We start from the raw sequence: 11,239 nt of genomic DNA, 5'->3' as shown, positions 1-11,239 counted from the left end.
TTGAGAATTGATTTAGAATATAAACGTCTTGAAATTGCCATGTATCATGAATGAGCTCGAGCAGTTCATTTGGAGCATGGATGTGAAATGCTTTTTAAAAATATATTTTATAATTTATATTTAATTTTAGTATCAACGTATTAATACGAAAAACTTGAAAAAAAAACACCATGTTGATATTTTTCCGAGAAAAACGGCCGATTATCACTTGCACTTCACGTAAAAAGCAAGCCACAATCATCTTAAAATACAGCATGGCAATTTCCTCTTTTCCGCAAAAAGATAAAAAGCATTAATCATGAACTCAACTTTAAACTTGATTCTGCAGTTCAATTAAAGAAATTTAAATGGCAGCAAGAAAGAATGTCTATGTATTAAAGTGAAGAAACAAGCTGACAAATGGATTGGATTAGAGAGATAAAAAGGAAAAGGAGAGCTTTGGACGGGTGGAGATGCTTTAATATGCTCTTCAAGATTTGACACCTGTCCATTTCTCTCTGTTGTTAACTTTATATTTCTTGATTTCCCATCTCTTGTCCACCCTCTTTCTTGCTCTTTCAGCTTCCAAGACTTGAGCATCTCCCAGATATTATTAAATAGAGATATGCCCAAGGGCTTGATAAAGAATCAAGCAAGCCAAGTCTTTTTATTTGAGCTGACAGTATTTTTTAGATGGTAAGGTGAGCAAGCACTACTCTCCATATCTTGTTTCTTGATCTCTTTTTATGGTTCTTGGTTCTGAAGAGAAGTTGTGAAAAGCGAAAGCCTCATTTACAGTTGACACAATTACGTAGTGCAGTGTCTTTGTTTTTCTCTTCCTTGTACCTTCACTTTCCTTCTTGCTTTCAAGATTAATTTTTGCAATTATTAGAGAGAGAAAGAGTGCTAATTTACAAGAGGCTGAGATGGGTTGCCTTAGATCCAGGGATGTGAGAAAGGGTAATATCTTTTTTAGGGTTTTCTTGTGATTATTGGGACTTTAAGTTTTCTTGGGTTCTTTCTCATGACCTTTTTTTATTTCTCTTTCTTGTGTTTAAAGACAAGGGGTTGGCTTCCAATTTAGTTGCTCGCTCTATTTTTCTTTTTTTTTTTGAGATTTTGTTCCTTTTTTTTTGTGTGTGGATTTAAAGTTACTTTCGTGGTTGTTTCTCTCTCATTGTAGTTGATGGTGCTAGATAGAGAAGACTCCAGAGAAGAAGTTAATGAGGCCATTAACAGGTCTAGCCCATCTACCTAGAGTCTCTAATTTCCACTAATGGAAATTTGGATCCATTGCTGTTGACCAGATCTGACTAACCATTTCACTTTCATTAACTTTTAACTCACCCATATCTTTGCATCCTCTGGATTTGCCTCCTGATTTAGTTAAAGTATTGAACTTTGTTTAACCTTTTCCTAAAAGGCATGGAAAATGGTCTGTCAAAACCTCTTGCTCACATTCCAAAATCATTCTTGATAAGTGAAGGGTTGATAATTTTACTTGAATAATGACAGGCTGTGTGATCTTGGAGGGGTTAGAGGGTAACTTTTTGTACTGCCCAGATAGTGATTTTGATGGAGGAGATGTATCCGGCGGTTGCAGTGCCATTTAGAGTAGGTAATTCAGCCTGTGAAAGTCCATCCATAGATACCCACATGGATATCACAAGACTTTTAATGGCAGACACGGCTAGCTTATTATCTGATACTGTAACTAAGGTTCCTACTGCTGGGGATAAGGATTGTAATTGTGGTGATTTAGATAATGAAGTTAAAGATACAGCGGCTCCAGCTTCAAAAGAGGACAGGGGAGGAAGAGGAGCCCCTTTGTTGGATATGATCTCTGAAACTGAAAGAAATTGGGTTGTTGGCGATGATGGGATAACACGGGAAAGTGAGGAAGATGATTCTTTGTCGTTGGAGGGTGATCCAATTCTTGATAGTTCTTGTTCTCTTTCAGTGGCTAGTGAGACAAGTAGCTTATGTGGAGAGGATCTCTTGAGTTTGGAGACCACCTCTGAGGTAGGAACACTGAATTCTGTAGAAATTAAAAAGAGCATTGGAGGTGTTGATATTGTTGCCAAGACAGCAGATTTGGGGGATTCAAACGGTGACACTGTTGTGAGCGATCCCTCTTCGGTGGCAGGAAGTGTTGAGGAAGAGGCTGGGGATGGATCTGATGCAAAGACATCTTCTGTGGTTCTTCAGTTGACTCTGGAAAGAGGGACCAGTGGAACAGTCTCAAAAAGTGTTTTTGAAGTGGACTATGTACCCCTTTGGGGATTTACATCTGTTTGTGGAAGGAGGCCGGAGATGGAAGATGCAGTTGCTACGGTGCCTTATTTTTTAAAATTTCCTATTCAAATGCTGATTGGCGACCGATTACTTGATGGAATGAGCAAGTATTTGCCTCACCAGACTGCTCATTTCTTTGGAGTTTATGATGGTCATGGAGGCTCGCAAGTAACTTATCCTTTTTTTTTTCTATGCTGCTTTGATTTTCTTCCTACTTTCAAATCATGCTGTTGCTTCCTTTCTAGAAGTGATTAGTTTACTTTCTGCTGGCTTTCTTTGTTTAGGTGGCAAATTATTGTCATGATCGTATCCATTCAGCTTTGTCCGAGGAGATAGAATTTGTTAAGAATGGCCTGAGTGATGGAAGTATTAAGGATAGTTGCCAGGAGCAGTGGAAAAATGCTTTCACCAATTGTTTTCTCAAGGTTGATGCTGAAGTCGGAGGAAAGGCTGGTGCCGAACCAGTTGCCCCAGAAACTGTTGGTTCTACTGCTGTTGTGGCCATTATTTGTTCATCCCACATCATAGTAGCAAACTGTGGAGACTCACGAGCAGTTCTTTGTCGCGGGAAAGAACCAATGGCATTATCAGTGGATCATAAAGTAAGAGCCTTTTACAACTGTAAGCTTGGATATTTTAAGTTTTAATGGTAGTAATAGACAGGAAAGCTGATTCTTGTTCATTTGATTCTCGTGTTAAATCTTATCTTAGCCAAACCGAGAAGATGAGTATGCAAGGATAGAAGCAGCTGGAGGCAAGGTCATACAGTGGAATGGGCATCGTGTCTTTGGTGTTCTAGCAATGTCAAGGTCTATTGGTATGTTTTTCTACCCTGATTTTTTTCTGTTTCTTCCTTCTCTAATTAAGCCATGGCATCTGTCAGCAATATCCTTATCTGGTTTCTTTTGCATATAAGTTAGTATTGTGCTCCAAATGGTTAATTTTGAAGGCAAGCATAAAATGACCACATTCACTTTCAAAAAGGACTCCATGGCATCCAATGACTATTCGACCATAGCTGTCTTTTCCCTCATCGTTGATTGTCTCTGGTAACAATTTAGGGGATGCATGTTCATAATCATAAGACGTGGCAAGTTGGTACTTACTATCAATGAGATGCTTGGACATTCTTGGTGATCAGAAACAAATATTCTTGGATTAATTTTAGGTGTTGGAACCTCTGGAGAATATGTCCAAGTCTGAAAGAATTTCCTTGTCCATGTCATCAAAGACAAGTAAATAGAAATACTTGGTATTTGTAATGCTAGGATAAGCAAGTGATCCATCAATGCCTGCTAATAATTTTTACATGTTAAATTTCTCTTTTTCCTACTTTGTTTATTTTCTTGGATAGTGAGTTCTTTGATGTTGAGGTATTTTTTGGCCAGTTCAAGGACTTGATGATTATGGGCATATAAATTTGTCAGTCTCTCTTTATGAAAATAAATGGATCATATAGCCTAAAACGTTATGAATCATTCTTGCTTTTGGATTGCAGGTGATAGATATTTGAAACCATGGATTATTCCAGAACCCGAAGTTATGTTTATTCCTAGGGCAAAAGAAGATGAATGTCTCATTCTGGCAAGTGATGGTTTGTGGGATGTCATGTCAAATGAAGAAGCATGTGATCTGGCACGCAAACGAATACTTGTCTGGCACAAAAAGAATGGCGTTGCGCTCTCCTCCTCAAGGAGCGAGGGAATTGATCCTGCAGCTCAAGCAGCAGCTGAGTTCCTCTCAAACCGTGCCCTTCAAAAAGGAAGCAAGGATAACATCACTGTAATCGTGGTGGATCTGAAAGCGCAAAGGAAGTTCAAAACCAAAACATGACAGTTTCTTTTGGCAGCTCATTTTGTATACTTCTCATCTGGTATGATATAGTGTTGCCCGTCTGTTTTTCATCTGGGCTTTATTGCTAAATGGAATTAGATGCCTGTATGTATCTGTAGAACTCGCAGCATCCTAGAACTCTTCTTTAAACTGAAGAGTTGCCATCTTCTGGCTAGTTCTGGCTATGTAAATCTTAGCTGCTTGTTGTAGGATAGGAGGTCGCAACGGTTCGTCTTATGACATTATGGGCTAATGTATTTGTTATGCCTCCGAGTTGGAAAAGAAAACAAATTGCTCTGTGAGGTATTAACTTCCTATTATTTTAAGCATGTGCTTCTTAAAAAGGAATTAGATAAACTTTGGAGGTGGTTGCCAGTTTTGATGATGCCCGTCATCTCACTTTCTGGAGTTTTTTCACCTAGCTATTATGGAGTTTATGATCATCCTAATTAGTTCTACTGATGCAAAAATAGCAGAGAAGGCTCTGGTTGAAGGCAAGGAATGTGTGTAAAGCGGGCGACACCGAAGTTTCAGGTCATTGGCAGTGGTTCAGGGCAGCTCAGCAGCTTGATGCTATTCTCTTTTTCAGTCATCTTATACCCAAATGTATCGAGAATATGTCAGTAGCTTGGAGGTGGGATGCATGCCAGCCAGCCATGTTGTCAGGTTTCAGTTAATGAGTTCTCGATGTCCAAGTAACAAACAGATTCAGAAAAAAAATACAGCACTTTCTTTTCTGTGAACCTGTGATTTGCAAGTTTGATGATACACTGCCGACTACTTCATTGCTAATGATCAAATATATCGAGTAGTTGATGAAAAAACATAAACGCTTGTGATACTCAAGTCTCTTTACAGGCTAATTTTTCAATACCAAGTTCTTATTTTGACACAGAGTCCATTATTTTTCTTCCTCAAAACATAAAGCCACGACGCAAGCATGGGGAATTCATCCCTAGTATTTCCTGAAAGCCAATTCTTTCACAGCCTCGCCAAGTTTTGTTTCCTTCTGAATGCTTTGAACCCAATTTGCATTGATGTGCACCCGCTCAATGCTCTGCTTCAAGGTTCTAGAAATGGCAGGCTTCGTGCGGCTTGCAAAGAACTCCTCTACCTCCTTGGCCTTCTCAAATGAAGCAAACTGTAGAAGAGAGAACAACATAAGAACATATTTCAGAAAAATATTGTCCAGATATAAAATATTTACACTAGAAAAAACCAAAAGAAAATAAAGCTTGAGAAATCAATAGTATGAGAGAGAGGGGGCGAACCGGTGAGACAATCATGCTGACAAAGCGAGTTAATAAAAATCCTGAACCCCAAGTATTTGTAATGTGATCCCATTTATCCTGCGTACAAATAATATAACAAATTTTATTTTATTTTTTAAAAAAGGAATAGGAGGAAACAAAACCAATTAGATGAAAAGCAGGTTTCATATTGTTCTTCCAAGTAAGAGTTGCAAGATGGTAATTCTGTGAACAACTCGTGTGCGGTGTCTTGGAAAACTACCCAATGTTGCAGATGTTCATGCTCACCAAACAACTTTACCATAAAGCTTCCCGATGCTTCTAGGATGACTAGCTTAGTAAGTATTACCTTCAGCCAAGCCCAAGCTGTTTCACGTCCTTCCTTGCTAACAGCAAGTCCAAAAACAGCATCTTGACTACGAACCTATATAAATAAAAAATGCACTCGTGGCCGTTAAGCTTCAAGAGATTTTACTTCTAGATGTGAAATGCTGACCTCAATAATTGTTCAAAAAAAAAAAAAAAAACCTCTGATGTCAACAAAAAGTTGAGAGCTTCAAGAATTATGTTTGGATCTGGACAAGATGCTATTGAACCTGCAAAGCATTAAAACATAAATTTACCAGAAATTTAATGGTTCATATATCAAGCATTACTTTAGCAAAAGACAGTAAATACCCAGAATGCGTGTTTTCTCCTGGCTTAGATCAGTCTCTCTATAAACCTGTAGAAGAGAATCATAATCTGATCTGTTTGAAGTGCTGACTCTCTGCATTACAGCCACATATGCTGCCTGCAACCATAGTCATTGGCCATTAGGCACTATAAATGGAGGAACACTTGAATTTAATAATAAACTGCAAAAAGCTTACAAACCTTTCTTATATCAGGTGGGAGGAGTGGCGTATTTCTGTCCTCTAAAAATGCATGAAAGCGCCTACTTGCTTCATCCAGTGTCAGATCATGTCGAAAATAAGCAAGGGCAGTCAAAACTTCTCCTCTTAACATTGCATCCAAATGGCTTTCGCCTTGCTTAGGATCCCAACCAAGCTTCCTGCAAAGACAAATTGAACATTGGAAAAAATGGGAGCTAAAAGCATAAGAATTAACGAAAAATTATGCTTTCTGGAATTGATAATGCTAGATATTTAGACCCATATATACACACAAACATATTTTGCTTAACATATGTATTTATATAGCTTGATATTTTGTTCCCTATGTGTTGGAGAATCCCTCCAGAACCAAACCTCTTGGTAGTCTTATACAAGCTTCTGTAACTAATTTCTTGCAGATTATGGGAAGTGACTTTGAATCTTTTTAGTTATGTTTTTATTCACAATACATCACAAGAACCTTAAAAGTGCAGGTTTGATGTTTTAATGAGTATGGTGAGCATGATCTTGGATCCACATTTTGCTTGTGCGCCACTTAATGCAAATACATGTTCCAGTTGATAGGGTGTACATGCTATAATTTCTAGTCGGTAAAACTTACTCTGCAGAAAACTGGAGAAGATTGATAAAAAATTGGTTAATGTCATCCTTTAGATCAGGGGTTGCATCTGCTGCAATCCTTCCAACTTTAGAACTTATCTGTGAAGAGAAGGGATCTTGATCAGGACTAATAAAGCATTGAAATAAATTGAGATGAAAGATATATGTTGAGGTAAAAATTACATTAATCAAGTTAGATAGCACAATGTACTCAAGTTCCTCTCTGTAAGCACCCATCAGTGTAAGCAAAGAGGTCAAAGATTGCTGACGAGCCATACAAAGGGCAAATGAATCATCCAAAATGCCTGTTAAAAGAATAACTGGGAGTTATTTTTCTCTTTTTCTTCACTTGTCAATGAGAAGCAATTAGTAATCCAAATTACCAAATCTGTCTGTTTCAGTGAGGTTCTTCTTCTCTATAGCACATCCAAGTCTAGCTCTGAGCTCCTCATCATACTTAACCCTATAGAAACCAGTCTGTTCCACATTAACTTTAATCCAAGAACTTCCACTCCCCGCCTGGCAGGAACCCAGGAGTTCCTTGACATCTTGAGTTTCTGACTTTGTTTGCAATAAGAAACTCTTGTGTGCATCGTATGAACAGCAGCATAAAGTTATTGGGACAATCCATTGTCCATCTCCAGGGGCACCACTTGACAGGAATTGTGACTGCCAATTGTTACATTTGCTTGTTAGAGAATGAGTCTTCTAGAAGACAAAGTATTTGAATTGAAGTAAATTCAAGCTTTAAAAGAGAGAACAATAAAATAAATGTGTTGAAAATCAGAAAAGAAAACCTGTTCAAATTCCAATTTCTGATCCTTGAATTTGACAGATACAACTGGATATCCTTGCTGCCTCGTCCATGAATTCATTAGCTTGTTCACAGGTTCACCAGATCCCTCCTCAAGAGCAGCCCATAAGTCTTCTGTCTTTGCATTTGAGTACGCATGCTTTTTTATGTATGAAGCAAGTGACCTCTGATTTATATAGACAGGGCATCATTAATTAATTAAATCATGTTCACCTATAACATATGCAAGTAGTGCGAGCATGCATATGCATTACTCCAACAACAATAAGCTACAGTAATTGAAAATAAAAAGGTTGACTAAAAAGGATCAAGAGGCATGTTATGACAGACATTTATCAAATGAGCAACACATGCTATGCTTCTCTATGTCTCTGTTATATAGATGAAAATAGATATAAGAACAAAGATATAAAAGGCTGCTTCAATGGTAAAGATAAATCTTGAATTATGTCATATCAAAATATGAACCTGAAAGTTCTTGGCACCAAGATAGCTTTGTAGCATCCGGATAACAGACGCGCCCTTTCGATAGCTTATTGCATCAAAAATTTCATCAATCTCAGAAGCATGATTTATGTCCACCTGGAGACAAAATTTTGGTTGAGATGAGAAATGCTAGAATGAAGTGATAGTGTGGGAAAAAAAAAGTCCATTTACCTCAATTGGGTGGGATTCTGCGAGGCCATCCAGCTTAAGACCCTCCGTACATTCATCAAGAAACTGGGTCCATATTTTCCAATCTGGGAACAAGCTATCAGTAGCTAGATAGCTCACCTGAACACATGCAAATCATTTATACATGATGCATTAACTAGCATCTGCTGCAACTGGTGTAAGAATAGAGCAAGAAATATACCCATGTAGCAAAACCCTCGTTTAGCCATAAATGCGTCCACCACTCCATTGTTACAAGATTGCCAAACCACTGGTGTGCTAGCTCGTGTGCCACAACAGTAGCAACCTGGACAGCAACCAAATTGAAAATAATTAAACGTCTCACCCAAAGCAATCATACATTATGTCAATAAAAGTCTGACATCCAAAACCAATTTTAGTTAATGGACCTACCCTCTGCTTGTTGGCAGCAGCAGAATGCTGATCATCATAAAGCAAGGCTGTTTCACGGTATGTAACTAAGCCATAATTCTCCATTGCCCCAGCAGCAAAATCAGGGATTGCAATCATATCCAACTTCGGAAGGGCGTATGGCACAGCAAAATACCTGTGCCAGTCAGAAGAGTTGGTTTAGCTTTGACAATCAAATAGAACACTATAAACAACAAATAGGGCAAGAACTTTATGCCATAGGTGGTATAGTTTTTAGTTACTATTGATCTGTATCCATCTGTTGACAGCAGACACCTACAGCTAGTGGTCAAAACAAATCGGCCAAGACATAGTTTCAAACTAGTAGAGGCATGAACGTTAGTGATTTCCTTTTTTATCCATCCAATTCTGTTTAGAATCGAATTTTCAGTGAGCTATTGCAATCTTACCTCGCTGGCCCCACACCTATTTAGACTACCCCACCACTTCTTTACTCCCGTAACTTGAAATCTAATCACTCTACTGGACTGCCATACACGGCTAATGATCAATTAATTGAAAAGGTTACTAATGAGGGTAAAACATACCCTTTAAATAACTCAAGCGTCTTCACAGCAACATGCAATGCAAAGTTCCCTTGTTTTGTTTTCCCAACTTGACAATATACACGAACTTTCACCCCTGTGAAAATTTTTATAACATCCCATCATCAAAACAGAAACATTAACAATCATAAAAATCAATTCAAATAAGAGAAAAACAGCACCATCAGATGTATGATCTTCCACATAATCAAACAGGCCAACGACAATTGCAACCAAATAAGTAGACATGATAGGCGTTTCTTGATATGAAACCGTCTTCAAATCTCCATTCACTTTCTCCTCGATAATCGGCATATTAGAAAGAGCCACAAGTTCAGCTGGCACTTCCAATGTGATCTTGAATGTAGCCTACAAAACACCAGCAAACAACCATTAATAAAGAAAAAATAACACACTCACTCCAATTTTTGGGTTTTAAATTGACAAACCTTGCAAACAGGCTCATCCCAACACGGAAAACATCTTCTAGCATCAACAGGCTCAAACTGCGTGACGGCCATGTTCTTCTTCTCTCCATTAATCTCATAAGTACTAAACACAACCAGAACAAAAAATCATAACATAACTAAAAAAAACTTACGATTTATTAACCTTTTTTTTACCTTCTGTAAAAACCTTTCATTTTGTCATTCAAAACACCATCAAATACAATGTCAAGAACCCCAATCCCAATCGGAAGCGTTTCCGCAAATTCCAACACCAATATCTCATCTGCTTCAACCAACTCAACTTTCACTGGTTGCAAAACCTGCTTTAATTTTTTTAATTGATTAATTATCAATCGCATTAATATTATTATTTATAAAAACGACATCGGATGAGGTCGGTTACCTTGGAGGAGGAGGAGTAGGAGACGGAAGCAGAGTTGATGGAGAGGTCAGCAGCGTTGAGGACGATGAAGTTGGTATTTTCAACGATATCGAGATCGATCGCGACGGAGCCAGCGAAAGTGCAGGCGGTTAATTCGGGTTTGAGGCGGATGTCGTAGCGTTTAGGGATGGCGAATTTTGGGAGGCGTGCCTGTCCTTTGAACTGATCCATTTTTCTGTTTGTTTGGGTTTGAGAGAGAGAGATAGAGAGTCAGCGTGTGAGATGAGTAAGAGAAGATAACCGGCGGAAGGGTGGGAATTTATAGTATATAAAGCGTTCAGTACTAAAGACAACATCGTTTTTTAGATGACGACGTTTTGGAATTTTGGTATTCGTTTTTATTTTTTACTTGAAGTATATTAAAATTATATTATTTATGTATTTTTTTAAAATTAATATATTAAAACAATCCAAAATCATAAAAAATAATTTAAACATAAAATAAATTCATAAATTTTAAACACTTTTTAAATGCACAACAAACACATTCTTAAAGGCCATTTGAGATTATATTCAAGATAATATTTTTTTAATATTTTTAGATCATTTTGATATATTAATATCAAAAATAATTTTTAAAAAATAAATATAAAATATTATTTGATATATTTTTAAACAAAAAAATATTTTACAAAAACAATCACTACCACACTCTTAAACATCTAATTTATATATTATTATTATGAGGAATTTCAAATTTGTTTTCTAAACGATAATGATTGATTGAGTTGGCTTGGTTAAATTTATTTTTAAAATAATTTTTTAAGAAAATATAATAAATTAAAATTTATTTTAGATATTTTTCAATGTAAAAAAATATACTGATAATAAATTAAATTTTCATACTTGATTTTTCATATAAATTAAGAAATGTATTGATAATTAACATCTCATGTTACTATTATTTATGCACACATTTTTAAGAATATCCTTTTCCAATTATAGAGATCATACAGATCGAGGTTTCATTAAAGGTACTGTAAGAGAAAATATATAATATCATGCTTTAATCAAATAATTATTTTGAGATAAATAAATAAAAAATTTATT

General features: G+C 36.8%; 2 protein-coding genes across 7 annotated transcripts; one reads left to right on the top strand and one right to left on the bottom strand.

Annotated features, from left to right (window-relative positions):
* Nucleotides 1–328: 328 nt before the first annotated feature.
* Nucleotides 329–4,464, top strand: LOC7470679 (protein phosphatase 2C 53). 6 transcript variants are annotated; one of them, XM_052454064.1, is made up of 5 exons: nt 329–680; nt 1,163–2,442; nt 2,559–2,876; nt 2,986–3,091; nt 3,773–4,464. In XM_052454064.1, exons 2-5 carry the CDS (start codon nt 1,555–1,557, stop codon nt 4,105–4,107), a joined length of 1,647 nt encoding a protein of 548 aa, XP_052310024.1. In that variant the 5' UTR covers nt 329–680; nt 1,163–1,554; the 3' UTR covers nt 4,108–4,464. The 6 variants fall into 6 exon arrangements, with proteins under 6 accessions (XP_052310024.1, XP_024459337.1, XP_024459334.1 ...); XM_024603569.2 differs by having other exon boundaries at nt 367–675; nt 1,495–2,442; XM_024603566.2 differs by having other exon boundaries at nt 367–680; nt 1,495–2,442.
* Nucleotides 4,465–4,814: 350 nt separating this feature from the next.
* On the bottom strand, nt 4,815–10,432 carry LOC7462240 (aminopeptidase M1). The gene is made up of 19 exons (XM_024603563.2): nt 10,151–10,432; nt 9,922–10,067; nt 9,748–9,850; nt 9,481–9,667; nt 9,302–9,395; nt 8,736–8,889; nt 8,524–8,628; nt 8,325–8,441; nt 8,136–8,249; nt 7,651–7,833; nt 7,237–7,522; nt 7,037–7,158; nt 6,855–6,952; nt 6,234–6,411; nt 6,036–6,150; nt 5,886–5,953; nt 5,707–5,781; nt 5,379–5,456; nt 4,815–5,248 (listed from the first exon to the last, which is right to left on the bottom strand). The coding sequence occupies exons 1-19, from the start codon at nt 10,358–10,360 to the stop codon at nt 5,063–5,065; spliced, it is 2,619 nt and encodes an 872-aa protein (XP_024459331.2). The 5' UTR covers nt 10,361–10,432; the 3' UTR covers nt 4,815–5,062.
* Nucleotides 10,433–11,239: the final 807 nt, after the last annotated feature.

The sequence above is a fragment of the Populus trichocarpa genome, chromosome 6 (assembly GCF_000002775.5).
Source record: "Populus trichocarpa isolate Nisqually-1 chromosome 6, P.trichocarpa_v4.1, whole genome shotgun sequence".
NCBI classification, from domain to species: Eukaryota; Viridiplantae; Streptophyta; class Magnoliopsida; order Malpighiales; family Salicaceae; genus Populus; species Populus trichocarpa.
The sequence above is the reverse complement of the archived record's forward strand: the minus strand, read 5'-3'. Positions and strand labels throughout refer to the sequence as shown.

Bases quoted from the DNA above. Each gene is read 5' to 3' on its own strand.
- LOC7470679 (XM_052454064.1), top strand. From the start codon at position 1,555: ATGGAGGAGATGTATCCGGCGGTTGCAGTGCCATTTAGAGTAGGTAAT. The intron at 2,443-2,558 runs GTAACTTATCCT...TTCTTTGTTTAG, and splicing joins ATGGTCATGGAGGCTCGCAA to GTGGCAAATTATTGTCATGA. The intron at 2,877-2,985 runs GTAAGAGCCTTT...ATCTTATCTTAG, and splicing joins CATTATCAGTGGATCATAAA to CCAAACCGAGAAGATGAGTA.
- LOC7462240 (XM_024603563.2), bottom strand. From the start codon at position 10,360: ATGGATCAGTTCAAAGGACAGGCACGCCTCCCAAAATTCGCCATCCCT. The intron at 9,851-9,921 runs GTAAAAAAAAGG...GGTTGTGTTTAG, and splicing joins ATGAAAGGTTTTTACAGAAG to TACTTATGAGATTAATGGAG. The intron at 7,834-8,135 runs GTTCATATTTTG...TATATAAATCAG, and splicing joins TTGGTGCCAAGAACTTTCAG to AGGTCACTTGCTTCATACAT.